General features: G+C 41.3%; 1 protein-coding gene across 1 annotated transcript; it reads left to right on the top strand.

Annotated features, from left to right (window-relative positions):
* The first annotated feature begins 8,288 nt into the window (after positions 1 to 8,288).
* LOC131721239 (transcobalamin-1-like) lies at positions 8,289 to 19,229 on the top strand. The gene is made up of 9 exons (XM_059014693.1): positions 8,289 to 8,515; positions 10,430 to 10,630; positions 11,178 to 11,342; positions 12,076 to 12,231; positions 12,786 to 12,967; positions 13,471 to 13,642; positions 15,287 to 15,476; positions 17,490 to 17,608; positions 18,368 to 19,229. Exons 1-9 carry the CDS (start codon positions 8,437 to 8,439, stop codon positions 18,427 to 18,429), a joined length of 1,326 nt encoding a protein of 441 aa, XP_058870676.1. The 5' UTR covers positions 8,289 to 8,436; the 3' UTR covers positions 18,430 to 19,229.
* The last annotated feature ends 2,885 nt before the right edge of the window (positions 19,230 to 22,114 follow it).

The raw sequence follows: 22,114 nt of genomic DNA, 5'->3' as shown, positions 1-22,114 counted from the left end.
TCAATTCTTTTAGCCTGTCTGCATACGACATACCTTTTAAACCCGGGATAATTCTGGTCGCTCTTCTTTGCACTCTTTCTAGAGCAGCAATATCCTTTTTGTAACAAGGTGACCAGAAATGAACACAATATTCTAGGTGAGATCTTACTAATGCATTGTAAAGTTTTAACATTACTTCCCTTGATTTAAATTCAACACTTCTCACAATATATCCAAGCATCTTGTTGGCCTTTTATGTAGCTTCCCCACATTGTGTAGATGAAGACATTTCTGAGTCAACATAAACTCCTAGGTCTTTTTCATAGTTCCCTTCTTCAATTTCAGTATCTCCCATATATTTATAATGCACATTTTTATTGCCTGCATGCAATACTTTACACTTTTCTCTATTAAATTTCATTTGCCATGTGTCTGTCCAGTTCTGAATCTTGTCTAGATCATTTTGAATGACCTTTGCTGCTGCAACAGTGTTTGCCACTCCTCCTATTTTTGTGTCGTCTGCAAATTTAACAAGTACTCTTTCTGTGTACTTTGTTTTTGGTCCCTTTTAAACGCTCTGTAAAGTGCCTTTTTTCACTGAATATTTTTTTTAATTGATCTATTAAACCATTTTGGCCATTTTGTTTTAGATTTAGATTTGTCTACTTTTGGGATGTAATTGTTTTGTGCCTCTAGTACTACATTTTTAAAAAACAGCCATCCTTTTTCTGTGGATGTTTTCTCTATTTTACTCCAATCTACTTCTATTAGTCTCTGTTTCATACCTTCGTAGTTTGCTTTTCTAAAATTGTAAACCTTAGCTTTAGTCATTACTTTTGGGGTTTTAAAAAATATTTCAAATGAGACCATGTTGTGGTCTGAGTTTGCCAATGGCTCTCTGACCTCTGTTTTAGTTATTCTGTCTTCATTATTTGAAAAGACTAAGTCAAGGCATGCCTCCCCTCTAGTCGGTGCCTTGACAAATTGCGTTAGGAAGCAGTCATTTGTCATTTCCACCATTTCAATTTCGTCCGTCGTGCCCCCCATTGGGTTTTCCCATTTTATACAGGGGAAGTTGAAATCCCCCATTAGTATGGCTTCTCCTTTTCTACACGCATTTCGAATGTCATTGTACAACAGATTATTTTGCTCAGCGTCTGAATTTGGCGGTCTATAGCATGCTCCTATTATTATGCCCTTTGAATTTGTGTCCTTTATTCTGACCCATATTGATTCTGCATTGTTTTCTTTGTCCTGATTTAACACCTGGGCTTCAAGGCTATTTCTTATGTATAGCGCTACCCCTCCGCCTCTTCTGTCCTGCCTGTCTTTCCTATACAGTGTGTACCCACTAATATTATATTCGTCTCCATCACTCTCAGACAACCAAGTTTCTGTAACACCTATCACATCGTAGTTACTTGTTAGTGCAGTAGCTTCAAGTTCTAACATTTTGTTTCTGAGACTTCTAGCATTAAGATAAATACATTTAATAGTGGTCTTACCTGAGTTGTTGCCCTTGTTTTGATGTGGTCTCCCTTCTGTTTTTTGTTTTCTCCCCCCTTCCTTTCTAGTTTAAATGCTTCTGTACCACCTGCTTTGTGGATGAGGAAAAAAGCTACAAGAGATAGTTGTCTACAATTATTTCAGCATTTATTTTGCAAAACTAAAAATACCCTTTGATGCTATGATAGTATTATGTACAAGATACTAGCAATTTCAATATGATAATGCAGAACCTAATTCTAGAAAAGTCTAGAAAATGCTGGAATGTAGGTGAACATTCTTAGAGAGTATAAAAGGGTTAGGCATAGGATGACTGCTGTCATTACCAATAAGTAAATATCTGAAAAAGTAAAGAGCTATCTGAAGACCTTAGGCAGAAAATTATTAATGAATTGTCATAAAGCTGGAGAAGAATACAAGATTTCCAAGCATTTGAATATCTCAGTTTCAACTATTATTTCTATTATCAAGAAGTGCAAGATTCATGGTAGTGTCACAATGCTCCCTCTGTGTAGAGCCCCCAAAACACCCTGATGGACTAACCCTGGGATAAACCCCCTCGGCTATCACTATAATTAAATTGACTATTTTAAATGACCAATTAAGTAGAGTTAAAGACTACACCAATTTGGAGCTAATATAACTCCAAATAAATAACAGGTTCTATAGGTAAAAGCTGTAAAGCGAGGACAACAAGGAATAAAAACAACAAGGATTTTATTCAGACAGAATGTTACAGCTTTTACCTATAGCAGCGGAATCGATAGCAGCAACCTTTAACTAGAACAGCAGGTTTAACCAAGAGCGATCCCACCAGACCCCAAGTCTCAGGATACTTTAAACTAGATAACGTCACACCAACACTTCTAAGAAAAAGAATGATTTTCACATCACAATTCCAAAAGTAAAATCTTAAACACTTAAATAACACTTTAAAAACTAGTAATAGACAGTGACTTTCATATAAAAAGAACGACAAAAAGCTTCATGCAACCTAAAAATGCCTAACCACTCCAATAGCCGCTATTGTAGTTAATACACATGTTGATAAAGTGCCAGAGTGCAATCAAGAGTTAACAGGCCGCTTGTAAATATATACTGTAAACACATACACAGCTACAGCTGGAATAATCAGGACAAAGACGCTACTCTAAAAGTCTAAAACCACCACTAACACAGGAAAGGAATTCTTATACAGAGCTATTACAACGAAACTCACACGATGGTAATTACAAACTCAGGATACTGGCAGTGCACATTCTCTTTTGTAATCAAACCCATACAATTGCTACCGAAGTCTGAGAGCACGAGGGATACTTCATTGAAACCACTCTAATATAGAGCGACCAAACTATTCAATATGAATAGTTTACCATTAACTTCTAGCGCTTCAGCCAATTCACAGCGCCTCAGTATTACACTTCAAAAGTTAGAATCCCAAACAGTAGTTCCCCGGCCCGTTACATCTGTCTGGAAGAAAGAAGGTTCTTTCACCAAGAACACGTAGAAGAATTGTGAGGAAGGTTAATAACAATCCGAGATTGACTGCCAAAGATATTCAAAGTGATTTGGCTGCAAGTGGGACTGGGGTTTCCATTTCAACCACAGGTCGAGTATTGCATGGTGAAGGTCTCAATGGTCACAGGCCAAGGAAAAAGACACTCAGGAAAACATCACAAGGACAATCGCTTAATGTTTGTAGAACTGCTTTTGAATGATGAATATGAGTTCTGCTCAAAAGTTTTGTGGAGTGATGAAACAAAAAAAATCAAGCTATTTGGTCACGCTGATAATCCTTACGTTTGGAGAAAGTCTGATGAGGCGTACAAAGAAAAGTACACCCTACCTCCTGTCAAGCATGGAGGTGGTAATATCCTTCTACGGGGCTGTTTTTCCTCAGATGGCACAGGAAATTTAGTTCTAGTACATGGTAAAATGGATTCCATAGCATACCAAAAGATACCGGCCAATCATCTGAAACCCTCTGCTACAGAACTTGGTTTAAAGCTCAACTGGACATTTAAACACAACAATGACCTAAGGCACACATCAAAATCTACTTCAGAACGGTTAAAGAAGAATAAAATCAAGGTTTTGGAATGGCCCGGTCAAAGTCCTGATCTAAATCCGATTGAGAATCTTTGGTATGAGTTGAAGAAGGCTGTGCACGAGAGAAGTCCTCGGAATTTGAATGAGCTGGAACAATTTTGCAGAATGGTCAAAAATCACTAAAGAATCATGCCAAAAGTGTATTGACAAATATCCTAATAGTCTAAAAGAGGTTGTTAAGGCCATAGTCAGCTGTGAGGCACCCGAGGACGGGGTTCGGTTAAAATCATACTAATAATCATTTATTTATGTCTTTTACATGTTGCTATGGCGTGAATAAAAACACATTTCATCCCTCGTTGTGTGTGCACATTAATTCCCAAGTCTCGCTGATATCTCTGGGCTCTTCAAAATCGTTACTGTCATTGTAGACTACAGTGACACGTCTCCATTTTTATTAAAAACTGATACGAGATGATTAACTAAGACTTCTATCTACTCCAGCGAATAACCTGAACGTGCAGAAGGAAGGCGGTGGAATAAAATGAATTGCTCTGCATTTTAAGTAGTCCTCTTATAATGCAAACACATAATTAATCATCACAGTTTTTAATATTTTTTTTATGGGGCTGCGGTTTGCAAGCTAACATTAACAGAAGTGCTGAATACAAAAATAGCAGCAAAAACATCCAGAGTATAAAACGCAGCGAATGAACACTGTATTGTGATTAGCACTGAACACTGTCACTGTATCCTCTAACTTCTCTGCCTCTGACAGCTTGTTAGTTAGCTTCTCCACCACATCTTTCACCTCAGTGTTGGATTTTAATAGTACTTCTAGTGCTGTTTTGATGCTGCGTAGCTCCTCCTTCACTGACTCGCCGTTAATAGTTACTGAAGTTGCTGCGGCTGTACTCTGCCTAGAAGCCGGAGGCGAGGTTTTGTTTTCTTTATTTGATGTTTTTCTTCTGTTGCTGTTTCTGCTGTTTTCCTGACATCTTGTAGATTCTTTGTTTTGTTAGAAATTAAAAACATTACATCATTTATTATAATATATAACAGTTTCACCTCAGAGCTCCCTACTTCTGCTGCCTCCCACCTCTGTGCATCACGTGACTCTTCCAAGCCCTGTCACTGTTACACCAGATTCAGGCTGCCACTCCTTTCATTGGACAACGCGTGTGCACGTACTGTTAAAAGGGACGTGTGATGAGACTTTGAAGATTAATATAGAAATGATGGGCTCAGCTAATACTAGCTGTTGGAAAACATGGAACTTGAACGTTTTAATGCAATGTCTGTTAAGAAATAAATAATAATGTAAGATATATGTCTTCTTTTTCAGGCTCGTACACTTTGTTGGTCTTTTGACTCATAAGAGACGGGATTCTAAGAATGCATTGAAATTCCAATGACAGAGACCAACTCTGAAACAAACACAATCCCATCTTGCTGGAGGGCCATTAGGAAAACTCTGCGCTGAAACATCTCAAAGATAAATTAATGAATAAACACAAAGGGACACACACACATGGCAGAAACCAGTTTATTTTGCTACATGAAATTAGAATTGGCTCTGGATCGTAACACATTCCATTGCTGGTGCGAACAAGTTGTGTTTTACAAATACAAGGGACAATGGATTATAACCTTTCCCCCACCCGGGAACAGGAGACCAGTTTTAGGGCAGAGGTCAACGCAGATCTTCCAAAAACCAGATAGTGTTGTTATCTTGAATAAAACAAAGAACAGCCATTTGATGCCACAGAGATCAAGAGATTGGTTCACGGACCCCCAGGGCACAGCCATAAGGTCTGCGGTGACACTGATTAACATACACCTTTTAGCTGGAGGGGAAGACAGGGGGGTGTGCTCAGGAATGGATCCTCATGTCTATAAAATGCAACCTGTAACTTTAAATCATGAAGAAATCACTGTGCTTGGTGTAAGGCCTTCCCACATGTACAGAATAAACTAAGATGGACAAACCACATAATTAAAAATGTCTCTGTAGTCTTTTGACTTCAAACTTCAGAAGGTGTGTGATTTCTCTGACCTCAGAAGACTGCACTGCCATGGATGGGATGCTGCAAGCTGGAAACAGGCTGTGTGATGCTGCGGGCTGCTGTGTGTATTTATCAGAACAGAACACATGGCAAACTCACAGCCTGCTGTAACGCTCATCCATAACTACTTACATCTGTTCGAGGGAAAGGCAGTTGTCACAGCACTTTTCTTTCCCTGCCCTTTTGTTTTTATTACTTCACTAGCATTACCGGAAAACGAAAAAAAGAACTAAAAAATCAGTGATGTTTTCATTTGTCCTGCTGCCTTTAAACCAGTGGTTTTTAACCCTTTCATCGCAAGTACCAGTGTTTCCAGCAGGGACCAGTGGCATAGCCAGGAATTTGTTTAGGATGGGTAATAATTTATAAAAATGTTTCTGTCAGTAAAAATTAACTACACTCCAAACTTGCAATGAACTTGAAATCTCCCTATTAAGAACCGTGCTGTTTCGCCTCACAATCACATTTAGAATCACTACCGCAGTTATAAAACATACAAATTAAATAACAGAAAGAATAAACTACCTTACCTGCTGTTTAGATGCCCATGTTCATCCTCCTGTTTTTCATTGCAAACTTGTCTCAGCTTTACAGCAGGCGTTTAAAGCATGATTCGCATGGGTCTATAAACCAGGTGTCCTCGGAGTTGATCAAAAGCAGAGGACGTCGACCCAGACAGCAATTTTTAGTTGGGCCAACATTGAGCTTACATCCAGAGTTTACATTGGCAACTGATGGCAGGCCCATCATTTTGCTCATTGGGACAACGTTGGTACAACGTTGGCATGTAGTTGTTATCATCAGATGGGACAACGTTGAGCCGACATTATATTTAGTGCTATAGGTCGGGCCAATGTTGGAAAATTGCAACGTAAAGAATATAGGAACTTCAAACATAGTTTACTAACCGTTACTCTGAGTAATTTACCAACATAGGAAAACAGTGTCTAAATTACTCAGTGACCCAAACCCTTCTCTGAGTAATTTACCAACATAGGAAAACAGTGTCTAAATTACTCAGTGACCCAAACCCTTCTCTGAGTAATTTACCAACATAGGAAAACAGTGTCTAAATTACTCAGTGACCCAAACCCTTCTCTGAGTAATTTACCAACATAGGAAAACAGTGTCTAAATTACTCAGTGACCCAAACCCTTCTCTGAGTAATTTACCAACATAGGAAAACAGTGTCTAAATTACTCAGTGACCCAAACCCTTCTCTGAGTAATTTACCAACATAGGAAAACAGTGTCTAAATTACTCAGTGACCCAAACCCTTCTCTGGAGCGCTGACTACACATGAACATTATGAGTTCTTTTTTTCAGAAGGAAAAATATTATCTAATAAAATAGGTTGCATCTTTCCACATGGCACAAGGGGGCCTCAAAGTGAAGTATCAGTTGTGACACATGCCAGAAGCCTTGTTGAACCTGTTGCACTACAATTATAATTCTAACAAAGTAAAACAATCAATTATATCTTATCTACTAGGTCTGACATCTAGTATAACAGGATTGCAGTAAAACATGCAGATCTTACTCTATTGGAAATAGAAAGTGCAGTTATACTGGAACGCGTTTGGATTTTCTGCAGTTAAGGTTTACCAATGCATGGATCATGCCAAAATATTGTACCTGTTAAACTAAATTAGCACACTAATTGTTTGCTAAACTGTCTTAGATTGCCCCAGCTGCTACTGAGACCTGTGTGAATTGCTACTGTGTTCACATACTGCCTATTTCAAACTCTTCACAAAATACAGGCTCTTTTCTACCTATACTCTCTGGCTTTTCTGCTTGTGTGCACTGTTTCCACACTCCCTGCCTCGGCTGCTTCCTGCTAGTTTGTCCACTCTATCCACAAGCACTTCCTCTGCTACCTGTCAGGTAACAAGCAGCCATCGCACTCATAGATCAGAGAAATTGGTGGGGTGTGGGATTTGAATATCTGAATGTGTGATTAACAGTGGCCAGTGGACACCAATAAACTACATTCCCGAGTACATTATGATGCGCTGTGAGATTTTAGATCTGTGGTTTTTATGTTTTATACTGTCAGCTAAAAGAAAATCACGTTTATTTTTTATAGCCAACCTTTAGGAATTTCTAGTGGCGGTGCTTGCACCTAAATTAAAGTTTACGTTCGCACATGATGTTTTGTTTCTGATTGAATAGTGGCGCAGTTATTATTACTGAGCTGTACTTGCACTCGCTGTGTGTTATTGTGTTCTGTAAAGCATTGATATCTTGTCAGTTAAGAAAAGGCTTCATGAAAAATCTTGTTTTAACGTTGTCTGTTACATCGGCCAGAGACCCGCGCTGCATTGCCATGTTTTCTACATTTTCTTCAAATTCTCAAATTAATAAAAGTGACCCGGGTAGCGTCGGGTAATTTACAACCCGTGTTTTACCTGGGTTTTCGGGTACCCATGCCGACCCCCAGTTTAGAGTTTCTATTGTTCTTCACACAATCACTTTCTTGAAGGTTGGTGATATAATGACTGGGGGCGAGGGAGGGGTGAGCGATGCGGGGAGGGGGCGAGTGTGATTAGCATCAGGTGATTCAACACCAGCATTGACTAGGAAAGGCAACAATAGTGGGAGGGAGAAAACCTTCAGGAGCAAAAGACTTCCTGGAGGTGACTATATAAGAGAGAGGGAGTGAGAGAGAGCGAAATACCAGTATCATCATTCCCAAGGGGAAAGACTCCCTCGACTTGGTGACAGTACAGAATTAAAGACAGAAAGAAAGAAAGAGGATCATCTGCTGCAAAATAAGAAAGGAAGAGAGAAAGAAAGAAAAAGAAAGGAGGGATAAAGACAGGAGATAGACAGAATGGCAGTGGGTTGTGTGAGGGGGGCTCTGGCTGTGTTGCTGCAGCTCTCTGTTTGGCTCCCGGTCGCTCTGCAGTGCTGTGAGTACACAATGAACCGCTTGCTATTAATAGCTGAATAATGATGCCTCTGTATTAACTAGACCAGAGAGTGTGTTTGTGTGTGTGTGTGTAGCTGTCTGTGTCTATGTGTTGTGTGTGTCTATCTGTCTGTGTCTATGTGTTGTGTGTGTGTCTATCTGTCTGTGTATGTATGTGTGTGTGTCTCAGTATGTGTGTGTGTGTGTGTGTTCGTGTATGTATGTGTGTCTCTGTGTGTGTGTGACTGTGTCTCTATGAGGGCAGGTATTACTATCTATGTGCGGACACAATTTGAGAAAATGTCCCCACAAAGATAGTAATTCCTGAAAAAATGCCGTTGTAAAACACCTTTTTAAGAACAAAATTTGCCTTCAAAAAAAAAAAAAAAAAAGTTTGATGTCCACATTCACCCTGTGTGGAGTTTTGTTTTACTGGAGTTTGACTATAGTGAGAGTCAATGAGGGAGGTCCCCGGTTCAAATCCCAGCTCAGCCACTGACTCACAGTGTGACCCTGAGCAAGTCACTTAACCTCCTTGTGCTCCGTCTTTCGGGTGAGACGTTGTTGTAAGTGACTCTGCAGCTGATGCATATTTCACACACCCTAGTCTCGTATCTTGTAAAGCGCTTTGTGATGGTGGTCCACTATGAAAGACACTATATAAAAATGAATTATTATTATTATTATTATTATTATTATTATTATTATTATTATGAGAAGTCCCCACAAATATAGAAATGCAAACATGTGTGCGCATGTCTGTGTGTGCATGTCTCTGTGTGTGTGCATGTCTCTGTGTGTGCGCATGTCTGTGTGTGCATGTCTCTGTGTGTGTGCATGTCTGTGTGTGCGCATGTCTGTGTGTGCATGTCTCTGTGTGTGTGCATGTCTCTGTGTGTGTGCATGTCTGTGTGTGCATGTCTCTGTGTGTGTGCATGTCTCTGTGTGTGTGCATGTCTCTGTGTGTGCGCATGTCTGTGTGTGCATGTCTCTGTGTGTGTGCATGTCTCTGTGTGTGCGCATGTCTGTGTGTGCATGTCTCTGTGTGTGTGCATGTCTCTGTGTGTGTGCATGTCTCTGTGTGTGTGCATGTCTCTGTGTGCATGTCTCTGTGTGCATGTCTCTGTGTGTGTGCATGTCTCTGTGTGTGCGCATGTCTCTGTGTGTGTGCATGTCTCTGTGTGTGCATGTCTCTGTGTGTGCATGTCTCTGTGTGTGCATGTCTGTGTGTGCATGTCTCTGTGTGTGCATGTCTGTGTGTGCATGTCTCTGTGTGTGTGCATGTCTCTGTGTGTGCATGTCTCTGTGTGTGTGCATGTCTCTGTGTGTGTGCATGTCTCTGTGTGTGCATGTCTCTGTGTGTGCATGTCTGTGTGTGTGTGCATGTCTCTGTGTGTGTGCGCATGTCTCTGTGTGTGTGCGCATGTCTCTGTGTGTGTGCATGTCTCTGTGTGCATGTCTCTGTGTGTGTGCATGTCTGTGTGTGCATGTCTCTGTGTGTGCATGTCTGTGTGTGCATGTCTCTGTGTGTGTGCATGTCTCTGTGTGTGCATGTCTGTGTGTGTGTGCATGTCTCTGTGTGTGTGCATGTCTCTGTGTGTGCATGTCTCTGTGTGTGCATGTCTGTGTGTGTGTGCATGTCTCTGTGTGTGTGCATGTCTCTGTGTGTGCATGTCTCTGTGTGTGCATGTCTCTGTGTGTAACTGCGAGTGTGTGTCTCATTATTATCATTTATAGTTCTTAATAGAAATCTCTCAATGCAGTTTCAATTAGTTTTTGCTTCAGCCCCTGTATCTTTCATTAATGTACTGTTCCTCCTCTATCTCTCCCCTCCCTCTCTCCTCCCTGCCTCCTCTATTTCTGCCTCCCTCTCCTCTCCTCTCTCTCTCTCTCTCTCTCTCTCTCTCTCTCTCAGCTGTCTCAGAGATTCAGACAGGTCAGGTGATTCGGCTCCTCAATATAATGGTCCAATCAGAGAACAGCAGTTCTGCCAGTGGCTCCACCCCCAATCCCAGCATTCTCCTGGCTCTGCGTCTGGCCAGCCATCATGACAGTGACACAGAGAGAGGCATGCTGGGTAGACTGCAGGTTGATGCAGTGAAGAGAGTCCAAGAAGGTAAAGAAAGCAACTCAACAACCAACCAACTAAATTAACAACTAACTACCAACTAAACTAACAACCAACTATACTACAAACTAGCTACCAACTAACTACCAACTAACCAATGATACTACTAACTAAACTACTAACTAAACTACCAACTAAACTCACAACTAACCAATGGAACTACTAACTAAATAACTGAACTACAGACTAGCTACTATAATTAACATTCAACTACCAATTAACTACCAACTACCTAAACTAGCTACTAACTAACAATGAACCAACTATACTATTAACCAAACTACTAATTAACTACCAACTAACCAACTAAACTACCAACTAACAATGAACAAAACTAATCTAAAATGTATCAAACTAAAAACTACTAAATCACGCTAAAATACCAACTACCAACTAACTAAACTACCAACTACCTATCAACTAACTACCAACTAACATTCAACAAACTAAACTACAAACAACTAACTCCTCTCACCTTCACTTTTCTCCTCTCTCCTCTCTCTCCTCCCCTCTTTCTCCCCTATCTCCTATCCAGGCCTCCCCTTCTCCTCAGGCACCGTGGCTTTATACTGTCTGGCTATGCAGGCCTCCTGTGCGGACCCGTCTCTAACTCCAGCCCCAGGACTTAAAGGGGGAAAGAAGGTCATGGACCTCAGAAAACTGCTGGAAAAAAAACTGAAGGAAGAGATTGACAATATTGGTGAGAGCGAGAGGAGAGGACCGGAGAGAGGGAGGAGAGGGGATAGGAGAGAGAAGAGAGATGAGAGAGGGGAGAGGGAAGAGGGGAGAGAGAGAAGAGAGGAGGGGAGATGGGAGAGGAGACAGGGGAGAGGGGATAGGTACCAGCTATGATGTTTTAAAATGTTTAAACCTCAGTGAACACCAGTTAAAGGGATACATTGTAAAGCACAGAGAGGTCTGGTAAAGCATAGGGAAGCATTGTAAAGCACAGAGAGGTCTGGTAAAGCACAGGGAATCATTGTAAAGCACAGAGAGGTCTGGTAAAGCATAGGGAAGCATTGTAAAGCACAGAGAGGTCTGGTAAAGCATAGGGAAGCATTGTAAAGCACAGAGAGGTCTGGTAAAGCATAGGGAAGCATTGTAAAGCACAGAGAGGTCTGGTAAAGCATAGGGAAGCATTGTAAAGCACAGAGAGGTCTGGTAAAGCATATGGAAGCATTGTAAAGCACAGAGAGGTCTGGTAAAGCATAGGGAAGCATTGTAAAGCACAGAGAGGTCTGGTAAAGCATAGGGAAGCATTGTAAAGTACAGAGAGGTGTGGTAAAGCATAGGGATGCATTGTAAAGCACAGAGAAGTCTGATAAAGCATAGGGAAGCACTGTAAAGCACAGAGAGGTGTGGTCAAGCATATTACAAAAACAAACCATTTTAAAACTAACCCTTATTAAAGTCCCTCCCACTTTCCTTTATAGATTCCAAGAACGTTCCCCTCACCAACTATTATCAGGTGAGCCTTGACATACTGGCGCTGTGCATGATGGGAAAACCAGTGACATCACACAGCGTGCAGAGTCTGATTGAAGCTTCGGATAACGGAGGATTTTCATATGGAGAGAAATATTCAGTGGGTAAGAGACCTACGGAGATTGGAGCTAGGATTGAAACTCAGGGGGACTGTCTGAAGCTTGTTTGGTGTCACTGCTGTATAGTATATAAAACCTATTGAGATTGAAACTCAGGGGGACTGTCTGAAGCTTGTTTGGTGTCACTGCTGTATAGTATATAAAACCTATTGAGATTGAAACTCAGGGAGACTGTCTGAATCATGTTTGGTGTCACTGCTGTATAATATATAAAACCTATTGAGATTGAAACTCAGGGGGACTGTCTGAATCTTGTTTGGTGTCACTGCTGTATAGTATATAAAACCTATTGAGACTGAAACTCAGGGGGACTGTCTGAATCATGTTTGGTGTCACTGCTGTATAATATATAAAACCTATTGAGATTGAAACTCAGGGGGACTGTCTGAATCTTGTTTGGTGTCACTGCTGTATAGTATATAAAACCTATTGAGACTGAAACTCAGGGGGACTGTCTGAATCATGTTTGGTGTCACTGCTGAATAATTTATAAAACTATGGAGATTATAAAACACCTCTCTCTCTCTCTCTCCTCTCAGACACAGCCTCGGTTGCAGTTCTGGCTCTGACCTGCGTGAAGCGCTCTATCAAGGCCCCTGATCGTATGGTTCTGCGTCTGAAGATACTGAATGCTCTAAAATGTCTGATCAAGAACATTCTCCAGGAGACAACGAGCGACGGATTGATCGGGAACCTTTACAGCACGGGACTGGCCATGCAGGTGAGAGAGAGGAGAGAGAGAGAGAGAGAAGAGAAGGTGAGAGAGAGGAGAAAGACAGGAGAGAGGGGAGAGAGAGAGGGGAAAGGAGAAAGAGGGGAGAGAGAAGAGGAGAGAGAGGGCAGAGGAGAAAGAGAAGAGAGGAGAGAGAGGGGAGAGTAGAGAGAGGGGAGAGGCGAGAGAGGAGAGAAGAGAGGAGCCATATGTGTTGGTGGAGGTGCAGGTCCTGTCTCTGCTGACAGAGTTGTGTCAAACTCCATATCTATAATAAAGAGAGGAGAGAGGAGAGAGAGGATGCATGGTTCATCCCCCTAGTCTCTGCAAGTCATTTAGATAAAAGTGTCTGCTAAATGACTGAATAATAATAATAATAATAATAATAATAATAATAATAATATTATTATTATTATTATTAATGAGGCAAGTTTTGAACATTCATTCCCTGGTTATCGGTGGGGGGCTATGTTGTGACACTACCAACCGTCTCTCTCACTGTCTCTCCCCAGGCCCTGTCAGTCACCTCCACCAACTACGACTGTTCCAGAACTATCCAGACACTTCTAGAGCGGGCTGGTTCCGGATCCTTCGAGAACCCCATGGCTGCTTCTCAGATCACCCCCTCACTGGAGAACAGAAACTACCTGGAGCTGAACAAGCTAGACTGCAAGGACTTTGAGAGTGAGAGAGAGAGAGAGAGAGAGAGAGAGAGAGAGAGAGAGAGAGACAGACACCGACACGCAAAAGAAGGAAAGAAAGAATGAAAGAAAGGTGACAGAGTATGTATATGAATGAATATCTCAGTCCATCTGAGTATGTGTGGGATGAGCTTGAGCACACACACACACACACATACAGGGCGATTAGAAAGTAGGTTTACCACATCAACGCACCATATCGCACAAACAGTAGGGGACGGGAAGGTGAACTTGCATACCGTTGTTAAGGGAACCAGGGGACACAAATGCAACAGTTATTAATTGTTGTCACCAGGGGGGCACCACTATGACCTACCTCTGATAATCACATAATAAGTGTTCAATATGTGCTCCTCCATGATCCAGAATGAATTGCATTCATGTGACAATGACCATTACGGCAGCGTTGTTCATCTCATCAGGTATGCCGGCCACCTCCTGGACAATGGCATCCTTGAGGCCCGGAATTGTGCGAGGGTTCCCTCGGTACACTCGTGACTCCAGGTACCCCCATAACCAGAAATCCACTGGTGTAAGGTGCAGTGAGCGAGGTGGCCATTCACAAGGAAAGGGAAATGATTCCCTTACTGATAACCAGGTGAAATGATTCACCTGGTTATCAGTATGCGGAGGGGCCCCATCCTGCATGAAGATGGTAGTGTTTATCACATCTCGCTGCTGCAGCACAGGACTGACATGGGCTGTCAGCATGGGCTGGTATCGTGCAGCAGTGACTGTGCAGGTTTGAGGTCTCCTTGCTGAGGGCTCTTCAAAAAAGAACGGTCCAATAACAAAGTCAGCCGTACAGCCACCCCACACTGTCAGTTTAACATCATGTAGGGGGCTCACAAATGCTGCATGTGGATTAGTCTCTGAGCAGATAACACACTTCCAGACACGGTGAAGTGCCCTTCATCTGTCCACAGGATATTAGCAGGCCACTGGTCATCCAATTCCAGTCGTGCCAAGAACTGCAACACAAAATCGCCACGTCTGATGAAATCCGTCTCCTCCAATGCTTGAACATGGATCAGCTTTTAAACATCCGAGTTGAACAAAGAGCCTTAGGAACAGTTGAATTGGGCAAATCCAGGCAGCGGGTGACAGCATGTGTGCTGGTGCTGTTTGGTTCTGCTACGGCGTGGCTGATCTCAGTGACAACTTTGCTTGGTGTCGGTGGGCTGCCGCTATGAAGCTTATCACAAGTGCAACCAGTTTCCTCAAATTTTTTGATTAACTTGTGAACAGCAGCTCTTGAACAAGGCCCGCTGCGGATGTTATGCACTCTATGGTATTCCCAGAGAGCTGCCTCGGCATTGTTTCCTTTGCTGTAAAAAAAAAAAAAAAAAAAGAACTGGACCAGTTCACCTCTCTGCACACTTGTCAGCTTCATGTTGCTTGACTGAGCTGCCTTGCGAGTGACAGGACTATTTCTACCCTGTAGCATGGAAATATGCGGCAGTAACCACAGTGGTGCCCCCTAGTGGCAAAAATTAGCAACTGTGGCATTTGTGTCCCAATGGTTCCTAATCCCCATATATATATAGAGAGAGAGAGAGAGAGAGCGAAACTTGAGACCAGTGCAAGTAATAAAACCAGTTTCTTTACTGTTCTTTCCTCCACACAGAGACACTTGATGGGTCGGTGCTTCCTCTAGCGCCCCCCACTGCCCCGGAGGGTGTAATCACCGTGCACTACAGAGTGGAGGACGGCATTCACTACTCCTTCAATGACAGCATCGAGGTGACGGTCCCTGTGGGGTCCTCGCTACTGCAGGTCATGGAGGAGGCGGCCAAGATATCACCTGCAAAATTCAGGCACGAGTATTCACTGTAACTATGTCTTTGTTTCCAAACTGCACAGGAGCTGCATAGGAAGTGCGGGTGTGACAGGAGGCTCAGAAACAGGTTCCTTTAACCCAAAGCAGTACCAGATACCATGGGCTTACAATGAAAATCCATGTTTGCTTTAACTATGTGTTTCATTCAAAACTGCACATCTGAGAGCCGTGGTTTCACTAGGCATTTAATAATAAGACACAACTGGGCTTGTTACCTAGACACACTGGCTGATCAAGCTGGTAGTAAAACCTGGAATGGGAGAAACTGCTGTGCAGTAGGGTCTTATTACCATCCCTGCAATGTAATTCCAGTCCAATCCAGTCTAGTGATATTAAACTGCAGTTACAATGTAATTCCAGTCCAGTCTAGTGATATTAAACTGCAGTTACAATGTAATTCCAGTCCAGTCTAGTGATATTAAACTGCAGTTACAATGTATTTCCAGTCCAGTCCAGTCTAGTGATATTAAACTGCAGTTACAATGTAATTCCAGTCCAGTCCAGTCTAGTGATATTAAACTGCAGTTTCAATGTAATTCCAGTCCAGTCTAGTGATATTAAACTGCAGTTACAATGTATTTCCAGTCCAGTCCAGTCTAGTGATATTAAACTGCAGTTACAATGTAATTCCAGTCCAGTCCAGTCTAGTGATATTAAACTGCAGTTACAATGTATTTCCAGTCCAGTCCAGTCTAGTGATATTAAACTGCAGTTACAATGTATTTCCAGTCCAGTCCAGTCTAGTGATATTAAACTGCAGTTACAATGTATTTCCAGTCCAGTCCAGTCTAGTGATATTAAACTGCAGTTACAATGTAATTCCAGTCCAGTCCAGTCTAGTGATATTAAACTGCAGTTACAATGTATTTCCAGTCCAGTCCAGTCTAGTGATATTAAACTGCAGTTACAATGTATTTCCAGTCCAGTCCAGTCTAGTGATATTAAACTGCAGTTACAATGTAATTCCAGTCCAGTCCATTCTAGTGATATTAAACTGCAGTTACAATGTAATTCCAGTCCAGTCCAGTCTAGTGATATTAAACTGCAGTTACAATGTATTTCCAGTCCAGTCCAGTCTAGTGATATTAAACTGCAGTTACAATGTAATTCCAGTCCAGTCCATTCTAGTGATATTAAACTGCAGTTACAATGTAATTCCAGTCCAGTCCAGTCTAGTGATATTAAACTGCAGTTACAATGTAATTCCAGTCCAGTCTAGTCTAGTGATATTAAACTGCAGTTACAACATAATTCCAGTCCAGTCTAGTCTAGTGATATTAAACTGCAGTTACAACATAATTCCAGTCCAGTTTAGTGATATTAAATTGCAGTTACAATGCAGGGATGGAAATAAGAATATCATTGCATAGCAGTTTGATCCATTCCACATCTAAGCTTGTTACCTAGACATACTGTGACTAATCAAGCTGGTAGTAAAACCTGGAATGGGTTACACTGCTATACAACATGAGTCTTATTACCATCCCTGTTCTATTAGAAAAAAAGCAACAGCGCCATCTAGTGCACAGCTAGCTTATTGCCAACAAATTAAAACTCCAAAGTCTCAGATCACAAGATAGCAGTGGCTGTCTCTTCTGTAAAGACTGGCTGATCTAGTCTGTGTTACACACGTCTATGGCAGTGCAACTAGAACTGCAGAGCAGCTCCTGAACTCAGTCAATGCAGAAAGTGTAATACAGCACAGCACAGCGCATTGTAGTTTAAAAAACTACAGCTCCCAGCATCCATTGCCATTGCCACGGGTGCAGAGGCATGCTGGGAGTTGTAGTCCTAGCCAAGGCTGATTCACAATACAATAACTATCAGTGCAGCTAAACTGAAGAGCAGCTCCTGAACTCACAGTCAAAGCAACACAGACTGAGCAAAACAATAATAAACACAGTACTTGAGTGACTGCAATAATAAGAAGCACTTGGGATGTTTGCAAACCTCATATAAAATAATGATCACATTTTCATACTGGTTCTAGGTTCACTGTGGAGCAAAGCAGCTGGGGTCCATTTGTCACCAGTATCCAAGTTTTAGCTGGGAACACGGAGGAGCGAACATACTGGCAATTTCTCACTGGGAGTAACGCTTTGGATCAAGGTACAGATCTCAGTTTAATTAGAGGACTCTGTGTGTGTGTGGCTGTGTGTCTGTCTTCTCACTAAACTAATAGCAGTGTCCAGTGGACCCCGTTTCCCTGTCTCTTGTGGTACAAGACTACTAGTAAAATGAATACAGCTAACGATTGCCTGATTGCGCTGCCTGTCGCGCTGCATTCAGGAACCCGGCAGTCGCTTCCGTTTGCTTCCTTCCTGGTAAACAATTGAACACACGCTACAGAGAGCTGCACCATTTCTTTACAGCGTCTTCATCGAAAAAGACACCTGCTGCGTCAAAGATTGGAAATATATTTCTGCTCAAGATCGCTCTGTCCAGTATAAGATAGGGAACATTTTTAACGTGTGTGTTGTATTTATTTCTTGTGTTTAATTGATAATTCAGTGATGGTAAAAATAGAACGTCTGTAAACACTCGGCATCAAAAGAAGAAATGATCTACAATTTAGCATTTGCTGTTTTTCAAGAAAGCCTTTCAATATTTCGGAACATTTTTCTATCAATAACTCTAGAGGAAGGGATAGGTTTTGAATGTGGCAACCGTATTGTTTTCTGCTTTAATAAATATGACATTTAATAGTGAAATATCTTGAAAAAAACTCATGTTAGACATGAAAAAAATGCTTATTAATTAGGCACTAATATATATATATATATATATATATATATATATATATATATATATCTGTGTTATTTGCAATTAATAAAGTATAATGAATTCTCTTTTTCTTTGTCGTTTCAGGAGTTGGTGATTATAAACCGTATGACGGGGAATACATCGTGGCAAAATTCTCTACATATTAACTCAGATTTCCATCCCATATTTCATGCATTGTTGGAGGTTGTGTTTAATTATCACTTATTTTAATCACATTATAATTCTATGATTCAGAGAGGTCTGGTAAAGCATAGGGAAGCATTGTAAAGCACAGAGAGGTCTGGTAAAGCATAGGGAAGCATTGTAAAGCACAGAGAGGTCTGGTAAAGCATAGGGAAGCATTGTAAAGCACAGAGAGGTCTGGTAAAGCACAGGGAAGCATTGTAAAGCACAGAGAGGTCTGGTAAAGCATAGGGAAGCATTGTAAAGCACAGAGACGTCTGGTAAAGCATAGGGAAGCATTGTAAAGCACAGAGAGGTCTGGTAAAGCATAGGGAAGCATTGTAAACACAGAGAGGTCTGGTAAAGCATAGGGAAGCATTGTAAAGCACAGAGAGGTGTGGTAAAGCATAGGGAAGTATTGTAAAGCACAGAGAGGTCTGGTAAAGCATAGGGAAGCATTGTAAAGCACAGAGAGGTCTGGTAAAGCATAGGGAAGCATTGTAAAGCACAGAGAGGTCTGGTAAAGCATAGAGAAGCATTGTAAAGCACAGAGAGATCTGGTAAAGCATAGGGAAGCATTGTAAAGCACAGAGAGGTCTGGTAAAGCATAGGGAAGCATTGTAAAGCACAGAGATGTCTGGTAAAGCATAGGGATACATTGTAAAGCACAGAGAGGTCTGGTAAAGCATAGGGAAGCATTGTAAACACAGAGAGGTCTGGTAAAGGATATTTAAAAATGGCAAAAATAAATAAATAATAAAATAATAAACAAGTTAGCAACTTCAAAACTAAAATGTCTTGTTTTTATTACTGTCCCCTGCAGAGATGGAGTCTCTCACCTATCAATACCGTGTACCAGCCTGTCATTAAATACAAGCATACAACTCACTTTAAAGCAAAGAGAAGATTGGGAATAGTGACATGAGCAGTGTCTATTACCAAAACAATCGATTCATTGCAAAATAACGAATTATTATGAAATAACACAATAATTATTATGAAATAACACGATAATTATGAAATAACACGATAATTATGAAATTATTATTTATTTCTTAGCAGACGCCCTTATCCAGGGCGACTTACAATTGTTACAACATATTACATTATACAGATATCACATTATCTTACATACAATTAGCCATTTATACAGTTGGGTTTTTACTGGAGCAATCTAGGTAAAGTACCTTGCTCAAGGATACAACAGCAGTGTCCCCTACTGGGAATTGAACCCACAACCCACCGGTCAAGAGTCCAGAGCCCTAACCACTACTCCACACTGCTGCCCTGAAATAACACAATAATTATGAAATAATACAATAATTATTATGAAATAACGCAACAAATATTCATGGCACTAATGAGCTTCCTCACTCCTGTGTTTTGTATGGCTCTTGCAATCAGGGTTCAACTCCTACAGAAAATAGTGAGAACTGTGTGGGTCACCTGCACCAAACAAAAAGCTGCAGATGACCCAGTGATTAGCACTTCAAGACTAGACTAAACTAGTACGCTAGTCAGCACCAACTGCAACGAACCGAGAACTTCCAGCTAGAACTTCCAGCCAGTCCCCAGGTGCGGATTAGAAATGTTCCAATTGCAATGAACTACAGATGATGAGTGCTGTCCCCTAGAGGGTCCTGATATAAGGGACTAAATTAAACCACCAAGCTCTTCAGACCAAGTAGAAGAGTTACCGCACTAACTCAAGTTAAATGAGAAACCTCATTAAAGAAATGAAACCTTTAATACAGCCAATATCAAATACATAGTGTCACGAATGAATCTGAAAACTGTCTTCCCTTGTGCAAGGTGCAATCACCTTTTTTGAGTGAAAGGTGTATGCGGCAGAGATAGATGGCTCTTTGATAGAAACAGTTTAATTTATTTGAAGTCTTCCCACTGATGATAGGAAAGGGAATGTAGAGATGGGAGCCCTGCTAACAAGATTGAAGTTTTTGCAGGTATCAGGCTTTTAAAGGCACACCTGTGGTGGCTTTGACAGACTCATGGAGAGCAGAAACTGACCCAAGACTGTGACAGCTACAGGAAGCAGGCTGATCTTTGGGATGGAAATTGAACATTTGTGAAACTGCATGTGTGTTAAAATGGTGTAATAACTGTACTGTGTTTTAAAGAATATAAAGCCAGCAGAAATACTAAGCAAACTGTTAAAACACACTGTTCATACAAGAAGTTATAATATGCTCTGTATTAACCTATAGGTATGTTAGAACATTCTATATTCCTGTTTATTCTGTTATTTAACAGAATACACACTACCCGTCAAAAGTTTTAGAACACCCCCATTTTTCCAGTTTTTATTGAAATTTAAGCAGTTCAAGTCCAGTGAATAACCTGAAATGGTACAAAGGTAAGCGGTAAACTGCCAGATTTAAAAAAAAAAAGTTTAGGTTACCAAAAACTGAAAAATAATGTACAATTCAGAGTTATACAAAAAGGCCTTTTTCAGGGAACAAGTAATGGGTTAACAACTTACAGCTGTTCTGCAGCAATGGAAGTAAATTAAGCCTTGAAAGTTGATGTTAACAATTCCTACAGGTGTCCCAACTTTTGTTGATTACTTACAAACCCTCTGTCTGTATAAAGGCAGTGTTGGAACAGACTGTGTTACTACACCCTCTTAAGCATTATTTGGGCAGTGTTGTACTGCAGGAAGTAGTATATTGCTCTCATAATGGCGAGAAAAAGGTTATTAACAAAGGAAAACAGACAGACCATTATAACCCTTAAGTGTAGGTCTTTCCTTTAGAGAAATTGCAAAGAAAGCCAAGGTGTCAGTGAGAACAGTTTCCTACACCATCAAAAGGCACTTGGAAACTGGAGGAAACTCTGACAGGAAGAGGTCTCGCAGACCCAAAGCCACAACAGAATCAGAAGACAAGTTTCTGAGAGTCAACAGTTTGCGTGATAGGCGGCTCACAGGACAACAGCTTCAAGCACAGCTTAACACTGGTCGAAGTAAGCAAGTCTCAGTTTCAACTGTGAAGAGAAGACTTCGAGCTGCAGGTTTGACATGTCGAGTGGCAGTAAGAAAGCCATTGCTAAGATGGCAAAATAAGAAAAAGAGGCTTGCCTGGGCCATGAAGCACCGCCAGTGGACTACTGATGACTGGAAGAAGGTCTTATGGACTGATGAATCAAAATTTGAAATCTTTGGTTCATCACGCAGGGTTTTTGTACGCCGTCGAGTAGGCGAACGGATGGTTCCTCGGTGTATGACACCAACTGTCAAACATGGAGGAGGAAGCGTGATGGTCTGGGACTCTTTTGCTGGATCCAGAGTCGGCGACTTGCACAGAGTGAGTGGGACCCTGAACCAAAACTGCTCCCACAGCATTTTGCAGCGCCATGCAATACCCTCTGGTATAAGCCTAGTTGGTCAGGGGTTCATCCTACAGCAAGATAATGACCCAAAACACACCTCCAGGCTATGTCAGAACTACCTTTGAAGAAAAGAACAAGACGGTAGGCTTCAAATCATGGAATGGCCAGCACAGTCTCCAGACTTAAACCCCATCGAGCTGGTTTGGAATGAACTGGTTAGAAGGGTGAAAGAAAGCAACCTACAAGTGCAACACATTTGTGGGAACTTCTGCAACAGTGTTGGGAAGAACTTTCCGAACAATATTTGATTTCCATTGTAGA

The sequence above is a fragment of the Acipenser ruthenus genome, chromosome 48 (assembly GCF_902713425.1).
Source record: "Acipenser ruthenus chromosome 48, fAciRut3.2 maternal haplotype, whole genome shotgun sequence".
NCBI classification, from domain to species: Eukaryota; Metazoa; Chordata; class Actinopteri; order Acipenseriformes; family Acipenseridae; genus Acipenser; species Acipenser ruthenus.
This window is presented reverse-complemented; position numbering and strand designations above follow the sequence as displayed.